General features: G+C 43.7%; 1 protein-coding gene across 5 annotated transcripts in view; it reads left to right on the forward strand.

Moving 5' to 3' along the window:
• MBNL3 (muscleblind like splicing regulator 3) overlaps window positions 1-20,828 on the forward strand; it is a 163,156-nt gene that overhangs the window by 102,259 nt on the left and 40,069 nt on the right. For all 5 annotated transcript variants that reach the window (XR_002321241.2, XM_020969802.2, XM_020969803.2 and 2 more), the window contains one exon: window positions 13,375-13,539. Coding sequence is in view for 4 of the 5 variants with exons in the window: in XM_020969802.2 (XP_020825461.1) it covers window positions 13,375-13,539 (165 nt within the window). In the remaining variant the exon portion in view is untranslated. The remainder of the gene's footprint in view (window positions 1-13,374; window positions 13,540-20,828) is intronic.

The raw sequence follows: 20,828 nt of genomic DNA on the forward strand, positions 1-20,828 counted from the left end.
CAGAAAGGTGAACCTGGGGCTACTAAAGACCTCTTGGGGTAGGATGGGACCAGGGGAGGTCCGAGCCACCCCCCTCTAAAGTAGCCCAGCGTCTCTGAGATTGGATCAAGGTCTGAGAGTTTGTCCATAGCCTTGAGGCACTGCTATCCCTCCCGTCTATGCTGAGGAACCAGGTGCAAGGGATACTCTCAGCACCCTCAGAGGATAATCGGACCAGACTTTCATTGACATGTAGGAAGGGAGCAACAGGAAAGCAGGTTTGACCCCTGGCACAGCCTATATTACCGATTTTCTGGCAGTTCGTTGGGAATAGACAGGCATAAACACCTTCCATCACGTGCCTGCTATTGTTCTCTCCTCTGAGAGAAAAAAGAAAACTGTGTAAAAAGGAATAACAAGAGAAGGAAGTCAGTGCCTAGTGGAAAGAGACCTATATTGGGAGTCAGAGACCTATATTGGGGAGGGGGAAGTGATACAGGGAGGAATGGGGGAAAGAATCTCAGCTTTACTACTTAATACCTGGGTTTCTCCCTGAGCTTCCTCTCATGTAAAAACAAGGGGCATAGACTGCCCAGGGATTCTTAACCAGGGATCAGTCAATTTGTTTTGGGTTTTTTTTTTATTATTTCAATAACTATATTTCAGTATAATTGATTTCCTTTGTAATCCTATGTATTTCATTTTATGCATTTAAAACTGTAATTCTGAAAAGTGCTTCCTTAGATGGCCAAAGGGGTCCAGGACATAAAGAAGTTAAGAGCCCCTGGCCTAGATGATCTGTGAGGGTCCTTGGAGCTCTAAAATTCTGCAATTAGCATTAAACCCTATGCAATTATTCTTGTATGTAATGACCACTGAACTGGAAGGCAGGAAACAAGTTCTCATTCCAGGCCTTAGACAAGGCCTCTATTTCCTCCTTTGTAAAATTGAATTGAACTAGATAGCCTCTAAAACCTCCTTCAACTTAGACATTCTAAGAATGAAAAGTTCTGTTAGTGAGGGGTTATGGTTGTTTGCTTATTTTAGTAAAATTTTGAATATTTCAATCCAGTCTAACAGGTACTTTTTAAGCACCTGCTATGTGTAAGACATGGGCAGCTAGGTGGTGCTGCAGCAGATAGAGTGCCAGGCCTAGAGTCAGGAGGACCTGAGTTCAAATCCCACCTCAGATACTTAATAGCTGGGTGACCCTGGGTAAGTCACTTGGCCCTGTTTTCCTCCATTTCCTCATCTGTAAAATGAGCAGGAGAAGGAAATGGCAAACTGCGCCAGTAACTTTGCCCAGAAATCCCCAAATGGGGTCACAGAGAGTCGGACACAGCTGAAAAATGACTGAACAACAACAAAATGAAGTCCATAGATGTTCAGTGACTCACCCAAGGTCACACAGTCAATCAATTTATTTATTAAGCACTCATTATTTTCCAAGCACTGTTCTAGGCACTACAGATACCAATACAAAAAATAAAATCATCTCTTAAGGAGCTTACTTCCTTCTGACTGAACTACAGAGTAAGTGGTAAGCCAAGGCTAGAGCTAAGGTATTCTGACTCCCACACTAGTGATCTCTGCATTATGGCCCCACCATTCTGTGATGTCTCCAGGGCACCAGTTACCCCAGGAATGCCAGGCAGGTGCAGGTTGGCTTATACGTCAGACTGCATGCCCGGACACTAGGAAACCAAGGATTACAACGTAATAGTTGGCGTATGGCACATCATAATTTTCAAAAGGCCTAATAGAACAATGTACCATCCCATGCCCCCCCAACCCCATTTTTTAAAAAATCAAACTTCTTTTAAGTACTTTTATTCAGTGTTTCTTAACAGGTAAATGTTGATTATTTGTAGCCAAGCAGAGCAATGTCATGAAGACTTTAAACAGTTGATTCAATTGTAATTATGTTTGACAAAATGTGTTTTTTTTCCCTTTTCGCCCCCCCCAACAAGGTATCAGATTTCTTTGAAGAGACAAATCATTCTCCAAACAGCTGTTTGTATTAAGATCTTATGACTGACAAGCTGGAATTTTCAGCTTCCTCGGTTTCCTTTCTTCTTCTGAAGGAGAGAAGGAGTAGCTCTCCCTTGATCATAAAAAATACATTTCACAGGGCTCTTGAGTCTATTAAAATTTTCCACAACAAAGTACACTGGCAGTCTCATACCCAATAGCCTCCACACACCCATAACCCCAGTGACTTAAGTGGGATTTAGAGGCCCGCCTGGGCTACTTTCTCTTTCAATCTCGCCGGCACTTGCTTGAAAAGCCTGAAAAGAGACTGAGGAGATGGAATGAATTCTGGGGAGGTGGGTGATTGTGGCATCTTCTTTTTTAAGTGGTCTGCAACTTTTTCCATTGTCCACCATCGGCTTTGGGAATGTATATGTGGTTCCGAAAATTCATTTCCAATTTTCTCCCACCATTGCTTTTGGCCTTTCTGAGAGACCTTGAAAGGTGGTAGATTGTGAGGCCTTCCAGGCAAGGGGGTAGAGAAAGAGGCGAAAGACAATCTTGAGCACAGGAGCACTAATGAGTTTCTACTTTGAATCACTTTCCTATTTTTCTGACTCAATAACTGGGGCAAAAGACCAGAGCTGAAATGACTGATTTTATTTCCCAGACCTATTTTTCTAAAGGGTAAAGGAAAATGAAAAAGAAGGGAAATAGAGGAAGGCACGAATCAGTTTCACCCACAGTCTCTTTAGTGCCTCTTCCCTCCCTCCCCCCACCCCTGCTAATTTTTTTGTATATAAGGAAAAAAAAATACTTTCTATCAACCTTGAGTGCCATGGTAGGTAAGGCCAGAGAGATAGTGCCTAGAGGAGGACCAGCCTTTGAAGGACAGAGGAACACTGTTAAGCACTGAGCCCATCTCCTTGGGTATCCCCTTAGTGTAGACAGCATAGGTGCCCATGGTGTCCCTTTGCTGTCTGAATCAGAAGAAAGGACTCCAGGTCATCTCTGAGCCTGCTGGTCCACACTGAAGGAGAGGGCAAATCTTGGGAAACCCAGAGCTCCCCTGAGAGGTGGTTTGCTCCAGGCCAGGAGAGCTTGCTTCTATGTTTTGCAGACCCACTGTGGTTCTGAGGCCTCCCAGAGGTTGTGAGGTACGTAACCTTGGTGGGAGTGAGGCTCAGGATTTCACACTGGTTCCCAAGCATCTCTCTAGCCCCACCTTACCTAGAGGACAGTGCTGGATTCACTGAATCTGGGGCCAAATCATACCTCTGCCCCTTACTACATTGGCAAGCAACTTCATTTGTCTGGGCCTCAGTTTCCTTACCTGTAAATTAAGAGGATTGGTCTAGATAGCCTCTTATTTACCTTTCTGACATAAATCTATGACCCTTTGTTCCTATGACTGACTAAATAAGGAATTTTCCCTTATTCCATTGAAGTCAAGGAAATTGGAAGCTAGTGAAGAATGTCGGCTCATATTATTTATTGCCTTGATCAGCAACCTGGACCTTAACAGCAGTGTCCTCTGTACCTTACCAATGTCTTCTGAACCTGACCCAACCCACTTTACAGATGCTTCTAGCTCTTCCCTGTTATGTCCCAGGTGGTTCCCAGACTCAAGACTACCACCTATGTGTGCCTCAGCTAGGCCAGTGTGAGCCAATGGGACATGCAAAACATAGGTTTTCTAACCAAGGCTTTGGAATGCCAGTGCAACAGGAATAAAGCCAAAACAACATGGAAAACAAATGACTTCTAGCATATGAACATATAATTTAGAGATAGCAATCTTTTCCAGCAATGCCATATTGGCTCAGTATGTTCTGTCTCTGCTGGTGGAGATCCAAAGTTTGGCCAAATCAAGTTCTTTGTCCTCATGAGGCTTAGAGTAGATTGAAGGCTAGGTAAGGACCAGAGAAGAGCTGGAACAGTGGTTGACCTATTTTATCCGAAGGTTTATTTCACCGCATTTTGTCTTTGTTTTTTTTTTTTTTCTCTTACACACACGGTCTCTTACATGCTGTCCTCACTAGGGGGAAAAATGTAAATAAGACTTATGGGGGAAAGGGAGGAGAGAAAGGCACCAAAGAATGATGTAACTTACTTCTTGTCATAGCTTCTGACTAATGTGGATTAAAACAATCTTAACTCCTCAAGAAACAGAGATAAGACCATGTAGAAGTTGCCTTCATAGTATTTTCAAGGTGCTTTCAGCCACTAGCCAGTAAATTGTCCAAACACCTGTACCTTTCCAAAGCAAATTTCTCAAACCTGTCTTTCCCTTCACGTATGCCAAACAGAATTCCATGAGAAAATAAACCTTTATTTTTAAAATAAACATCGACATTTGAAAAGAAAGGGAGAGGAACTGTTTTTCTAGTCCCTAAAGGACAATGGTAATAGGTGATACCTTCCTTTGTCCATGATCCCAGTAAATGAGAGCACAGAAGTTTGTGACCTGAGCAGTTCTCCCCCCCCACCACCACCAAACTGACTCATTCTCACTGCCCTCCTGTCCAATTCCTGCCTCCTTTGATTCCCTCTCCTTCTGTCTTCCTCTATCTCTGGCACTCTCTCTTTCTCTCTCCCCCCCCTTTCTCTCTTTCTCCCTCCCTTCTCTCTCTCTCTGTCTCTCTCTGTCTTTCTCAGTTTGCTTCTCAGGGTATCAATCTCTGTGTCTGTCTCATTTTTTCAAGCTGTGTATCTTTCCTTCTCTGTAGATCTCTTCTCTTTCTCTCCCTTTCCTCCTCTCTACATCCCTTCTTCTGTGTATTTTTCTCTTAACTGACCATAATCTGAAACTGAACCACATCCATATGCCTGTGTCCTGTCTATTAGATGAAGCTTTACTTTCCTGTTCTCCATCTAAAAAGCGAAGGAATGTGACATTTTGTCATTCCTTCTTTTATTTATATTTTTTGAGGTAATCAGGGTTAAATGATTCACCCATGGTCACAAAGCTGATAAGTGTCTGAGGCCAAATTTGAACTCATGTCCTCTTGCTCCAAAGCCAGTGCTGTAGTCACTGCACCACATAGAAAGAAAATTGAGTCATAGGATCATAGCTCTGGAGATGGAAGAGACCTCAGAGCCATTTGGTCCAAACCCCTCATCTTACAGAGGAGGAAACTGAGGCCCAAGGGAAGGGAATGACTTGCCCACGATCATATCCAGGATCCTAGATCTACAGCTGGAATAGACCTCAGAAGTTATTTAGTCCAGCCCCTTCATTTTACAGAGGAGGAAACTGAGGCCCAAGGGAATGACTTGCCCAAGGTCACATCCAGGATCCTAGATCTAGAGCTGAAAGAGACATCAGAAGTTATTTAGTCCAGCCCCTTCATTTTACAGAGGAGGAAACTGAGGTCCAAGATGAAGAAATGACTTGCCCAAGTTTACTAGCCCACAGCTAGTAAACATCACAGGCAGGATTTGAATCCAGGTGCCATGATTCAGCACTCTTTCCGTTGCACAGCCCTGCACTGTTTCCTGTACTATAGCCTGCTCCTTATAGGAATTACAAGATGTGACTGAAAAAACATAAATTCCTCCTTGGTTTTACGTCCTTATGTTGTTGGGGTTTTCTGTTTTTTGTTTTTGTTATTGAAGCTGTCATTCAAAGACAGCTTGGCATAACAGAAAGAGCATTGACCTTAAAGTCAAAAGATTTGGGTGTAGATGCCCAGATCTGTCCCTTTCTAGTTGTATGACTGCAGACAAGTCATGTCCCCTTTTCTGAGGCTGGTTTCTCATCTGTAAGATGAGGTTACAGAGGCCTACCAACAGATTGACCTTCAAGGTCTGCTGTGAGGAAAGTGCTTGGGAAACACTCAAGAAATGTATATTCTCATGAGCTTTTCATTTTTATTTTTATTTTTATTTTTTGCTTTTTTAGGCAATTGGGGTTAAGTGACTTGCCCAGGGTCACACAGCTAGTAAGTGTCAAGTGTTTGGTTTGAGGTCAGATTTGAACTCAGTTCCTCCTGACTTCAGGGCCGGTGCTCTATCCACTGTACCACCTAGCTGCCCCCCTCATGAGCTTTTCAACCAGAGGCTTAATAGGAATGATGATTTGTAAATGAACACAAAGTATTGAGTGTAGAGGAAGTCCAATAGTCTCTCATCTCTGGAAAGGATGGGCTTAGTATCTCTGATGCTGTGTGACTTTCCCCTCTCTGGGTCTCAGTTTCCCCATCTTGCAAATGAGGAGGTTGGATGAGTTGCTCTCCAGAGTCACTTTTTGCACCGATGTTCTGTGGTTCTGTGATAATTTGTCAGATACACTGCCCATTTCCCCCTGTTATTTTGGCTAATGCATTCAGATTTATGAACTGATTTTGCCATTCTGTGGCTGGCTGCCAACGATTAAATCCCATTTTAATGAATGAGGATGATTTTTATTATCGTTGCCATTATTTTGAATTGTGGATTGTGTGCTGTGAAGTGAAACCTTTCAGGATATAGTGAAGACAAGATATCACCTTTGGCTTGGGGGCATCTGTGTAAATGCCTAGGCTCATGTGTGCAGATTGATGAGCAATGAGGGGGGAAAGCCAGCATCACAGAGGGAGCTGGAGGAGACCATAGCTATTACCCAGTACAAGGCCTTCATTTCATAGGTAGAGTCAATTTCTGTTACAGTGGGGAGCCTTGGGGATTTGAGGTTGGGCTTGTAGTTAGACTTGGGGTTCAGACACTCAAACTAAAAGGCCATTCTTCCCTAGCCAAGGGAAAAAAAACTGGGGAAATGGTCCTAAGGTGCCTGTTACTCCAAAGACTAGGGAAGCCTAGAGCAAGATTGCTGTAGCTTCAGTTGAAGATAGAATCAAGATGGTGAGACCAGAATGAGTTTGAAGATGGAGAACAAGCTGGAGGAGCAGGAAGGTTTCCGCCCCTGCCCCCACCTCCCTTGCTCCATTCAAGGTTTACCTCCTTCAAAAGACCTTTCGTGGTCTGCCTGTTTGGTGGTGCCCCCCAAAGAAATGACTCTCTATGTATTTTGTCTTGACTTATCTGTGGATAGATTGTTGGTATGTAAACTCTTTGAGTGTTCCGTTTCATTTTTGTCTTTGTAACCCCAGCACGTATCACAGTGTCTGGAATAAAGTAAGTGTTAATAAGAGCTTCTTTCAGTAAGCTGAATTTGTAAACCTGAAGTCTTGTAGAAATGTCCTGTGATGCTGCTGGTGACTAATGATGGTGGGTGACACCAGCTTCAAGTGCCAGGCTGAAAGCCAGAGTACAGTGGGAAGAGATTCAAAGGAGCAGGCCAAATCTGCTACTTGTTCCATGCATCCAGTAGCCCTCTGGGGCTGGGGGTGTAGGAACAGAAGAAATAGACAGTGGGCGTGATCTAACCTTGACAGCCCCAAGAAAATGCCCAGCCACTTAATGGGTTATGGGGACGCTAGAGTCACATCTCAGCCACATGTGACTTACTGAAGAGTAAGCATCATAATATCATAACTCTCTAAGGCTTTAAATTGCAGAGAAGGTACCAGCCTGCATCTATAGAGTTTCTTCAACTGGGAGCCAATGCAATCTCAGGTCTAATCCCTGTCCCTGTCTCTATCCTTAGTAGCAGCAAAGTATGATGTTATTTAGGCCCCTCAACATCCCTGGGAAGTGGGTGCTATAATTAGTGTTATCCTCATTTTACAGAGAGGGAAACTGAGGCTTAAAGGCATTAGATGACTGACTCCCAGCCACACAGCTAGTAAGTATAAGAGGCAAGATTTGAACCCAGATGTTGCTGGCTCTAAGTCCAGCATTCTCTCCACTGCATACTGTGCCATGCTGTGAGTTTCCTGAAGCTGCCCGCTGGTGCAGATTTCCCCTCTGTTTCAAAAGCTCTCTGGCATTCTTTGCTCCTTTCTACTAGATAACTGATAGCTGCCTATACATCCTGAGGTACTTTCCAATTAGTCTGAACACTCCAGAGGCATCAATGATGCAGGCAACTGTGGGCCTTGCATGTATTTCCAATTTAATTTGCCTTTATTATGCATACTTATTAGGGTTCCAGGAGGTTGGAGATTCATGGGCGATAAACCCACAGCCAGCCGTCCACAGGCTTTTTTTTTTCCCTAAATGAGCACTGAAACTCCAAAGTGGATTTGGGTAGTTTGAGCACACACATTTTCCCAGGATCCCCAGATACCTTCATCTCATGCCAGGCATGAAGAGAAAAACAACAACTCAAGTTTGACATCTGCAAGCATCCATGCTGTTCTGCTGTGGGGAGAGTTGGGGAATTTGAACAAGGTTTGTTTCTCTTAATCTGCCAAAATCTTAGCAGCAGGCTTCCAGTTAGGTTACTGCTTCAGGACTTCAGTGGAACAGCATTCTCTTCCCTCCCCTGGTGCGGATTGCAACCCATCCAAGCCTTTCATCCTTGCCACATCTTTTCTATGTTCTCCCATGGATCTTATCCCGAAGATTGATCCAAACTTGCCTTAGGCCTTGCCTTTCAGGCTTCGGGGCATTTTGCATGAAACAGTGGGGTTCTTGGGGTAGCTCTCTATTGTCCCGGGTCCTTAGCACGTGACCTGCCTGCCAGCTTTTATGATCAGACTTTTCCTAATTGACATTTCTTCCAGTTTTGTGGCCTGGGTGGTTAATGTCTGTTACACATCTTTGGTGTGCCCACAGTCTGATTTCTTACATCCAGCCTAAATATGCCTTTTTAAAACAGCCACCCCTTTGCTCCTAGGTCTGCCCTCTGGGGACAAGAAGGGCAAGTCAGATGCCTCTTCTACCCAGTAGCCCCTCAAACACTTGAAGACACCATTATGTCCCCTCTAAGTCTTCTCCTATTTGGACTAACCATCCCCATTTCTATCCAATGATCCTGTGCTCTCCAGCCCTCTTACAATCCTGGTCACTCTCTTCTGGATACGCATCAACTTGTCTCTGTCTTTCCTAAAATTTGGTGCTCAGAACTGAACCCATTACCCAGGATCTGGCCAGACCAGGGCAGAATGTAGCGCACTTATTCTCCCATTTATTCTCAACCCCGGGCCTTTCATAATGCAACCTCGTATATCATTCATTTGCCTTTTTGACTTGTACATCACTGTGTTGACTCATATTGAGCTGGTGGTTCACTAAGACCTCCAGATCTTTTTCATGGAAACTTTTGTGCAGCCATGCCTCATCCTACATTTGAGAAGTTGATTTTCTGAACCCAGGTAGAACTCTACATTTGTCCCAATTAAGTGTCATCTCATCAGATTGGGCCAGTATAGCCTACTGAGGTACTTTGGGATCCTCACATTGCCAACCAATACATCAGTTACCCTTCCAAGATTTTGGCTTCTATACATTTGATCAGCATGCCATGATGCCTTCATTCAAGTCACTGGTGAAAATGATAACAGCACAGATCAGAGAACAGATCCCTAAGGCACTCCACTACAAACCGCCTTCAGTGCTGGCAATGGGCCATTTATGACAATTCTTAGGGTCCTGTCACTCCACCAGTTTTAAATCCTCCTAAATGTACTATTGTCTAGCTCACATCCCTGTACCTTAAGCTACAGGGATACTGGGAAGGATTTTGTCCCAAATGCTTTGCTGAAATCTAAGGAGGCTGTATCTATAGAATTCGTTTGATCTATCAAGCTAGTTACCCTGTCAGGAAAAAGTGAATAAGGTTAGTCTAGTCATATGCCCATATTAGCAGGAGTTCTGTCTTCTCTTCTATCCACCTTTGTCCCCAAAATAGCTAAAAAAAAAAATAACCTTATATTCTAAGTTATACTTTTAAATTATAGCTATTTGCATACACATCTTACTTCCCCATACTACAACCCCATAGGCTCTTTGACAGTGATAACTGTGTCTTATTCATCTGTTTCTGCAACTCCTCCCCATCCCACCATGCCTTGCACACAATAGGCCTACCTGGGCCTCTTTGGTTCTTGCCTCCAGCGCTACTTGTATGGAGGAACCTGGATGGAGTTTGTAGTTTCTCTAGGGGACCTATCAGAGGAACCCAAGGAGCAGAGGTGAGGAAGGAGTGCATTCCAAAGGAACCAAGGCATGAGATTGATGGTTCAGTTTATGAGATAGAAAGGGAGTTAGTTTTGTTGGAATGAAGAGTGTAGGAATGGGAATAATATGAAATGAAATGAGTACAGAAAGAGAAATTGGAGCTAGATTGGGACTGACTTTAAATGCCAAACAAAAGAGTTTGTAGTTTATCCTCGAGGCAGTGGAGAGCCATTGAAGTTTCTTGAGCTGGGGAGTGGCACAGGTGGGTTAGGCAGCTAATTTTGACAGCTTTGTGGAGAATGACTTGGAAAGAGGAAAGACCAGAAGCAAGGAGACCAATTAGGCAGCTCCTACGGGTAAGAAGCTCCTTCTGGCCAGATTGCTCAGACACATGTCAGAGCAAGGAGTTATTCCTTGGCTTTATCAGTTTCTTCAGTTGTCTCTCCAAACTGGTTATGGGAGGAACAAAGAGTGATCTCCTTGGAAAACGATGGATTGCCCTTTCATTCTCCTCACTGCTTAGAACTGGGCTCGGGTTTTATAAAAACAATGGAACCAGTTCTGCCCAAATGATCTCATATTTAATCTCAGCTGCTTTAATACTGTGCGGAGAGTTAGAAAAAAAAATCTTGGAAGGATGGACTTTGTTTTTAGTGAAATGTTATTAATGGTTTCAATAATGACCGTATGCCATGCCAAGGGAGATGATTTAACAGGACAGACCCCAGCACAGGTGCATTCTCCAAGGCGATGTGGGCCCTGGGCTGGTCCTATAAAGGCCTGGTTTGGAGGTCCAGCTTTGGGCCTTGGCAGCCAGCCTTCTCTACCACATGCTGGGTTAGTTAGCACAAGAAGCCCTTCACAGGAGGCAGGTAGGTGGCCAGAAATGAGCCAGAGGCTGGTGCTGCAAAGACCCAAGTTCAGGGCCCAGCTTTGCTATAGGCCAACTGCCTAACAGTGAGTAAGTCTCTCTCTCCTCTCTTGGCCCCTGTTGTCTCAGCCACAAGATGAAGGAGCTGGAGCAGGCCCCTTCCTACTCAAATGTTCCATGCCTTTTTTTATTGTAAAGAATAACTGATCATTCTCATCTAGCTGCTGAGATAAAAGGAGGATTTGCCTCCAAAGGTTTAGTGTGGGTACTAGAAGACAGGTGAGAGCCTCAGAGTGGGGCTGTTCCTCTCTCTCCCCTGTGGTGCATCTGGCCAGAAGCCCTCTCAAGGTGGTCACTTGATTTAGGACCATCAAATGGTAGAACTAGAAGCAAACTTTAAGATTGTCTAGTCCAACATCCCCTTTTTACAGAGGAAGAAACAGGCCGAAAAAGGAAAGTGACTTATCCCAGGCTACCTAAGTAGCTAGCAGTAGAGCTAGGACTCGAACCCAGGGCTCTAACTGTGCCACAAGGTCTACCAGCTTAAGCCAGTTATTCAATAAGTAGGCTGCAGGGCCTAATGGATAAGATTCTGGTCTTAGAGTCAGGAAGACCTAAGTTCAAAGCCTGCCTCTGGTATTTATTAACTCCGTGACCCTGGGCAAGTGGTTTAACCTCTCTCTGAGCCTGGCTTTCCTCATCTGTAAAATGGAAATGATAATAATATCCGTAGCACCTACCTAAAGGTTATTGTGAAGCTCAAATAAACCAGTGTTTGCAAAGTACTTGGAAAACATTTTATAATGTCAGTTCTCATTATTTAGACCTTCCTCCTCTTCTACTTAATTTTCTATATGTGTTAGGCAACTCACTAGGAGTGACTGAAAGGCAGTTTGGGGCAGTGGATAGAGCCTCACTTTCCTGCTCTGTAAATTGGGGATAGTAAGATTGCGAAGTTCCAATGGAAAAATGTGTGTAAAGCCCTAACCTGACCTAGCACATCGGACCTTGGAAAGCATGCATTGACCCTGACTTTGTAAGTATTAGAAACTGGAATTAAACAGAACTAAACCTAAGCAGGAATACTTTCCCTACAAAGGGAACCCAAGTTTAAAAAAAAGAAGAAAAAAATATTGAAACAAACCCTCGTAAGCCAGTTTGAACCAGAGTTGAGCCTCAGTATTTACATGTATCTTTAATCAGAACATCAAAATACTCTCAGAAGACCCAAATCCCTGGATCATGTAGTGTTCTTCAGTACAATCCCAAACAGACCTTGGCATTGCTCTCTTGATAAGCATCTCAAGATCCATGGAGAGCAAACACACGTGGAGGAGCACGACCCCACGGCCCTGCTTCATCCCTCATATTGAACCCCAGCGGTGGGATTTCTGCAAATTGTCCCACTGGGCTTGGCAGGCCTGCAAGGTTCCAGCAGGGCCCAACATACCCCTGTGAAGGCTAGAGGAATGGGCCAGTGCCCTAGAGGAGGCAAGTACAGGTGTATCCTGCTTTGAACAAACACAGGTTGTGGAAAACCGATGTTGCAGACTAATCAATTAGTATACTGTACCTCACATTCTTTTGCCAGAGGCTTTACCCTGTGCTTTCCTAATGGATTTGAAATGAGGTTCAGTTTCCTCCAGAAAATCAGATGGTGACTTTTCAGTAATACTGATTTTACGAAATGTGATAAATGGTCGTGCTGGAACCTTTATACTGCAGCACATATTTCCATATAGAAGGAGCTGTTCTGAACATGGTCAATTTCAGTAGGAGTCCCTTTTGTCTGGAAAATTCCTCTCAATGTGGGGGGGAGGAAGGGGGAACAGTGCAGTTTTGGAATAAAAAATCTTGGTAAAATGGGAAAAGAACAGGATTTGAAGTAATAGGGCCTAAGTTCAAATTTCACCTCTGTTACTACCCATATGAACTTGGGCAAGTCAAGTCACTGCCCTCCTCGGGCCTACCCTCTCCATCTGTCAGATGAGGGGGAGTGGACTAGATGACTCTAAAGTCCTTTCCAGATCTTGTTCCATGATCTTGTGAACCCACCAAACATCTTAAAGGTTGAAACCAATTCTCCTGTCACATCAGAGCATCTCAGGGAAAGGGCTTTGTCCACTGTCTCATGGCATTCAGATCCTTCAACGAATGAAGGCCCCCAGATATACCTTGGCTTCAGTTCACCTGATTTTTTGAGGTAAAACTGGTGGATTTGGCTTGAAGTGCTGGGCATGACTGATGTTTTCATGCAAAAGTATATTTGTGCATTGGCACACATACTACATTCATACTACGGATTCACACATCTGGACTAATTGCATATGTAACCTCAACCTTTGAGTTTTACTTAATTGAAATAATCATTTTATGCTTTCAGCTTACAAAAGCTATGGGAAATCCTTATTGGGTCTTAGTAAGCTGAGGTTCTAGCTTTAAGATTTTTCTTATTTTTTTTTTTGTGTATATAAGCTTCATACATATAAACCACTTGCCCCCTGGGTCCAAAATGCCACTGTCTACAAGCTTGGTCTTTTTGTTTTCAGGGCCGCTGCACTCGAGAGAACTGCAAGTATCTTCACCCTCCTCCCCACCTAAAGACCCAGCTGGAAATTAACGGGCGCAACAACCTGATACAGCAAAAGACTGCGGCTGCCATGTTTGCGCAGCAGATGCAATTCATGCTCCCGGGCGCTCAGCTCCAGCCAATTGTAAGTGATAGAAATGTTCCTGTGAAATTGGGGTGGCAGCGTTTTTAGCGGTTTGAAAAAAAACAGACATAATGAAACTGGAATGTCTTATTTTCCCCTGTGAAGTAACAGCAACCTTCTTATCTGGAAAAATAGGTGATTGATATTCTGTGTATGAGTTCATTTACATATATATGTAAATTTACTATATACATATATATATATGTGTGTGTATGTGTGTGTGTGTGTGTGTGTGTATGCCTCTCCGTCCTTATCCAGGTGGGTCTTTGGGAAACAGATAGAGAGTTCATCACCAAGCCCATCCCACTTGGTGGGACCAGTCATAGCTTGGGTTCCCTGGCACAAACTGCAAGAACTCAAGGCCACCATGAGGCATCAAATGGTGAGCTTTATGGAGGAAAGTGAATGGTAGGGACCACAAATGCTTTAGGACAGGAGTTCTTGACCTGGGATCCATAATACCTAAATTGTCCATGGGCAGATTTCAGCAGGTTCACTAACCTTTGATTTCCTTTGCAATCCCATATATCTGATTTTATGCATTTAAAACCATTATTCTGAGAGGGGTCACTATCACAGCCAAAGGGGTCATAGCAACCAGAGGGATTCATGAATCACACAAAAAGATTAAAACCTGATTTAGGAGGTCAAAAGAAGGTTGCAATCACTGGGAACTAGATAACCTTTAATAATTTCTGCTGGCATTGATACAGTACTTTAAGGTTCATAAAGTACTTTCTACACATGATCTCACTTGATCCAGATGTTTTCACATGAAGGGGTGTGGAGACATATAGAACTGTTCTCAAAGCTATGAATTTCATGAGGAACAAAATTTGCCAGAATCCTCAATGTGTCAGAATGAGAGAGAGAGAGAGAAAGAATCTAATCTGATCCTCTCGTTTTAAAAATGAAGACCCTGAGATCCGGAAAGGTTAAATGACTTAGCCTTACTCTCACCTAGCTAATAACCAGCAGAGCTCCATCTGAAACCTAGCCTGGAGCTGACTCTTGACCCAATGATTGCTCTTCTGCCCCAGACTTCCCAGAGGTGGACTCTTGAGACCTATTAGATACTGTTAGAACAAATTTCCTGACACCTTCATGGTATTATAGATCCCTACCAGAGATTCCCATTACAGAAATTCACAAGGCTTAACTTCAGCATTGCAGTGAGCTAGAGAGTTCACAGAGACGCTTCCCATAAAAAATAATTGTCCTATAACTGTCCAATTTTCTCAAGTGCATGAGACTTAAGAAAAAGACTGTTGAGAACTCACCAGGTCTTTGTGCCTTGAAATTATAATGCTGCTTCGTGTTCTGTTAGAGCTTCCAGAGAGAGCTTAGAACTGCTTTCCCCTACCCTCAACCACACTTCTCCCATGTCTCTGGGTTAGTTCAGTGGGATCTCATTCTAATTCCAGCTGCCCAGCTTCCTCTAAGCCAATGGCAGGATAAACTGAATGAGGCCCATGTAATTGGGAGCCTCTTAGAACTTGGAGAGTGTTCGAGCTGGAAGGCACATTAGTGTTTCTCTAGCCCTCCTCCTGATTTGATAATCACCCACTTCAGCATTGTCTCCACAATGAACTCACCAGAAAGTGAGATCCAGACATGGTGGTGAGTTCCAGAGGAAATGGAGACAGCCATTCCTCTGACCTTCCTTTAGTGAGCCCCTATCCTGGGTGTTTGTTTAAGTCATTCTCCTCATTTTATAGAAGAAGAAAAGTGAGGCCAAGACTAATGCTTCTTTGGTCCCTCACACCTCAATATTCTTACTTGAAAGTTTTTCAGATAGGCAGTAGTAGCCTTTAAGGACCAGAAGTAGAGGGTGCTTACTCACCTATCTTGAGTTCTGTGCTGTTTACTCTCTTGTTTTTAATCAGTGACTTAGAAAAAATGGATATACAGCATGTTTATGAAATGTACAGATGGTACAAAGTTCAGACAGAGAGGGGAGAGAGAGAGAGAGAGAGAGAGAGAGAGAGAGAGAGAGAGAGAGAGAGAGAGAGTGAAAGCACACTTATACGATGAAAGACAGTCACAATGTGGAAAAATCTTGCCAGGGTAGAAAAACTGTGCCTAATCTCATAAAATGGAAAAAAACCCATTAAGTATTATGCTTGGGTTCAAAAACTCAACTTCATAAGAATGTAAGTGTAGATAATAGTTCACTTGTTTGTACTCTGAGCGAGCAAAGCTTTTCCCATCTTAAGCTCCAGAAAGAGGCATCATGTCCAGGACTCAGAAAGTGATAGCCCTGCTTACCTCTCCCTCTGGCTTAACAGAGATCCTTGTGTTCACTGCTGGGTGCTTCATTTTCATAAGGGCATTGATAAGCTAGAGAGCGTCCAGAGGACAATGAGCAGGCTCTGGCCTTGAGATCATGGCATCCCTTTAAGGAACTGAGAATGTTTATCCTGGAGAAGAGAAGGCTCAGGGGGGACACAAGAGCTATTAAGAAGGTCCAAAGGGCTGTCATGAGTGCAAGGGATTAGCCTTGCTCTGCTTGGCCCAGGAGGGCAAACAGGAGCAATACGTAGAAATGACAGAGAAGATTTCAGCTCCCTGTAAGGAAACTCTCACTAAGCGGGAGAGAGCTGTCCCAAAGTGGAATGGGCTGCCTTGGGAGGTGGCAGCTTCCCCTGGCCTGGCAGCCTTCAGGCAAAGACTGGATGGCCACTTGTGGGCTGTGTTGTAGAGAAGTATAAAGCCCCAAAGTCCCATGTGAAAGTGATAATAGAGAAAGGATTCAGTCCTTGGGGCTGCAGCTCCTGCTGGGACTCCATGGTGAGGCAACCATGATAGAGTGGACAGAGTACTGATTTGGAAGTTTGGAAGCTCTGGGTTTTTGTTCCTCTTCTGACTCTTCTAGATATGTGGCCTCTGCTGTATGACCTTAGGTCATGCCATGTCTGTGAGCCTGGCACCACTCTTCTGTTAAAATGGAGATTATAGAGTCAGAGATTTAGAGCTAGGAGGGAGTTTGGGGTGGGGGAGTGGATAGAGTACTGGTCTTGGACTCAGGAAGACCTGTCTTGCCTCTGGCACAAACTGTAAGAACCCAAGGCCACCATGAGGCATCAAATGGTGAGCTTTATGGAAGAAAGTGAATGGTAGGGACCACAAATGCTTTAGGACAGGAGTTCTTGACCTGGGATCCATAATACCTAAATTGTCCATGGGCAGATTTCAGCAGGTTTACTAACCTTTGATTTCCTTTGCAATCCCATATATCTGATTTTATGCATTTAAAACCATTATTCTGAGATGGGGTCACTATCACAGCCAAAGGGGTCATCACAACCAGAGGGATTCATGACATACACAAAAAAGTTTAAAATCTGATTTAGTAGGTCAAAAGAAGGTTGCAATCACTGGGAACTTAAGAGCTATGGGACCCTAGGCAAATCACTTACCCTTTCCAAAGCTCCAGTTCCTCATCTATAAAATGGGGATAATAATCAAACTTCCCTCACAAGTCAAAGTGAGGATGAAATGAGATATTATGCATAAAGCACTTTAAAAAACTTCAGAGTGATAGAGCCACTATGATTTAGTCTCATTTTTTATAGATGAGGAAACTGAGGCCTAGAGAAGTTAAGCGACTTATACAAAGTCACATGGATAGTAAGTGTCAGAATTGGGATTTGAACCCACGTGCTTTGATTCCAAATTTAGGACTCCTTCTACCTTACCTAGCTACCAATAACCATAATCAACCATAATCATAACATTTCTGCTATCTCCCACAAAAGAGTTATTGCCGAGATTTAACAAGTGAGTGTTTGGGAAAGCATTTTGTAAAAATCCATGAAGTCCTATAAGGGTAGGAGGACACTGTTGATCCATGAAGCTGTTCAACCTCTCAGGGACTGCTTTCCCCCAGTCCACCTTACATCTCCCTGGGTATTTTGATTGGGGGAGGGGCTTGGAACTGAAAGGGAATAAGTCACTGACAGCCCAGCAGATTGGATTGCCCACACACATTCCACGTTCCAAGATATTACTGATATGACCCTAGGGAATCATTGAGAATGACTTCTCCACCTTGCTGCTGCTTTAATGGAAGCCATCATAATGTGGTAAACTGATCGGTGATTAATTTCTTCAGTTGCTGTGCATCCCCAATCAAACCCTGAGGTGCTTGCTACACAGAGATTTTTGCAAAGTTCAATTCAATTTGCAAGAAATGAGTCCCTTGATAAAGGGGATGTCAGCTTAATTGGAGCAGTGGCTCAAAAATAAATACAGTCCGATGTGACTGAACAACAGATAAATACCAGCCCTAGTCAGCTCCAGTAGCATGTCTTGCTGCAGTAGACAAGCCAGTTCCCTGCATTTACCTGGTGTGAATTGGCGGTTGCTGACATAAACCCCCAAGTCGGGTGCCTTTTGTTTCCCTTGCTTAAATGAGGCAGAGGGTGTTGTTGGCGGTTTGAGGGGGACAGCTTCTCAGGCCCATCACCCAAAAGCTTTGGGGTTTAAGAGTACAATTCTGTTCCAAACACCATGGGAAGTATCATGGAAGCTTCCAGAGCCCAAGAGGGCAGGATCACTCCTGCAGAGAACTCAGGCAGGCTTCTGTAGGCTTGGATTTCACAATTTAGAGGGCCAGGAAGGAGGAACTCTCACTATCGGGCGTGGTCCTCTGGGGATGTGTTATAGGGCTATTAAAAAAAAAAGATTTTTGGATTTAGAAATCTAGCATAGCCTAGACCTGTCCTTATAGGGAATTCTTTCAGTTTCCCTTTGGGGTTCTGTTGATTTTGAGATACAGTTTCTGCTACATGGGTAAACTGAACCCAGGAGAGTGTCAGTATCTGGAGCCTTAAGGAAGAGGTTTGGTGACCGAGCATATTTGGGTTTAGCCTGGGCTGTGCCAGCCCAAGGATCCTGCTTGGTGTTCTTCCCGGCCCATAGTGTGGAAGCCAACTTGTGGAATCCCCAACCCAAGAAGAACCCACTGGCTCCATTTGCCTCACAGACTTCATCTGGGCCTGAGTCATCAGGACAGAGGATAGGACCCTTTTTTTAGCTCTTTTTTTTTCTTCTTCTTTTTTTTCATCTCATTTTCCCAAATGGATTCTTTATAAAACAGGCTCAGAGTTTATTTGGGCTTTTTTCAAGATGAGCCAAGAAGGCAACACAGCCCTCCAGGACTACAGGGACAATGAAACCGGAAATCTAGTGGGTGGGGCGTGAGAGTTGGGAACAATATGGCTATTTTAGGCCTTCAGATTTTTTTTTAATCCCCTTTTCCCCCATAAGTTAAAGAAAATCTTAGAAGTATTAGACTTCTGTGCAATATAGAACAATAGAAAGAAAGAACCCTAGGTTTGGACGGAAAGAATCTGAGTTCAAATCCTGTCTCTGCCATAGACGACCTAGATGTGACTTCAGGCAAGTCCCTTTCCTTCTATGGACCTCAGTTTCCTCTTCTATAAAATGAGAGGGGCTTGAATAGGTGACCTCTGAGGTCCTGTCCCGTTCTATGGTCTGAATGAAACACAAACATGGCACCAGACATAGAAACACAAAATGCTGGACTTGTTTTATCAATCACTTCATTGGAGGCCAAATGATCGTTCTCCACCCTTATCCTAGACAATATACATTGCAATTTGCTTATAGCGGGAAACATTTTTCTCTGTGGTTCCTACTAAATGGAGTTCATGCTAGCAATTACAGCATGACATGGAGAAAGCAAACAGAGAGATCAGATCCAGGCCCTTCAATTTACAGAAAACAAAATTGAGGCCCAGAGATGGACAGTGACTTGCTCAAGGTCACATAGCTAGCTAGAGACAGAGATTGGACTAGAAGCCAGAGCTCCTATTTCTCAAGCCAAGCTTTGTTGCACTGCACCACACTGCCTCCAGCTTATGTCGGTCAATTCACTTCATTCCTACAAGCTTGTATGAAACTCCTGTTACGTTCTAGGCAGCCGTGCTAGGCGCTGGGGATGTAATACAGTGGAAAGAGCACTGGTCTGGAGTCAGAGGACCTAGGTTCAAATCTCACCTCTGATACTTAGCATCTGTGTAATCTTGAATAAGGTTAATACTCTTGTTTCCCAAGTAGATAACTGAGCATGGTGCTGCTGGTTAGGTCATGTAAGCATTCTGGTACTTGGTACTCCTACTTATGGAATGCAAGCACAGCAGTGATAGTTAGCTTCCTGACTGAGGATTGTAGCTGTTAGTTAAAGTTGAGAATCTCAGAGTCTGAGGTTGAGAGGATGGTACTGCTTGCCTTCTAAGAGATAGCAGAGAATATTGGGAAGGGTGCTGGCCAAGGAGAAAACCTGGGTTAAAGACCCAGCTCTAGCTGTGTGACTAAGTCACAAATATAGCTAGTCGAGCCTTAGTTTCGTCCTCTGTGAAATAAGGCTAAGAATATCTTCAGTACCTATCTCCCAGGGCCGCTGTGAGACTCCAGTGATATAATATATAGAGCATTTTGCAAACTTAAAAAAAAACCCTACCATCTAAACATCAGTTATTCATATTATTTAAGGATCCTTTAGATTTAATGTTCTGAGGGTCTATCATTAGAAAGTCTCCATTTACCAAAGACAACCCAAACCACCCAATAGAAGTTATGCAGTAATTGAAGCACATGACAGAGCTGGAAAAGATCTTATAAGCCATCATACAACCCCCTCATTTTATAGAGGAGAACACTGAGGACAGAGAGGTCACATGACTTGCCTCAAATCCCACAGTTAGCAAGTAGCAGACCCAAGACTGCAACCTAGATTCTCAGTCCAAATTCAGTGACCTCTTTCTCTTGTAATATAGCCCCTTCTCTATTCATTCAACAAGTATTTAAGTGCCTACTGTGTGCTAGGTGGTGGGGAGCCAAAGACAAAGTAGTCACTGGCCTTAGGGAGCTCACATTCTATTGGGGGAAGAGATGTACATGGAAAATTAAATATGAAATATAGATAAATTCATTTGTGAGGTCTAGGTGCTAGCAGCACAGGGCTTCAGGATAGACCCTTGTGGGCGGTGGCACTTTGAGCTAAGCTTTGAAGGAAGCTAAGAATTCCACAAGGCGGAGGTGAGGAAGAGAGTACATTCCAGGCTGGGGGAGAACATGTGCAAAGTCATGGAAACTGGAGGTGGAATGTCCTGTCCTGGGAACAGCCCTTCCTGAACAAAATTTCATATTCTTCAGGAAACAGGTTTTGCCACTTTTCCCAAAAGATCCTATCTTATCTGGTTGGGCTTCTACCTTCTACCTAGCTATCCAGGAGATAGATACCTGTCTATCTCTCCAAACAT

This window comes from Phascolarctos cinereus, unplaced genomic scaffold (assembly GCF_003287225.1).
Source record: "Phascolarctos cinereus isolate Bilbo 61053 unplaced genomic scaffold, phaCin_HiC Scaffold_8;HRSCAF=390, whole genome shotgun sequence".
Taxonomy (NCBI): domain Eukaryota; kingdom Metazoa; phylum Chordata; class Mammalia; order Diprotodontia; family Phascolarctidae; genus Phascolarctos; species Phascolarctos cinereus.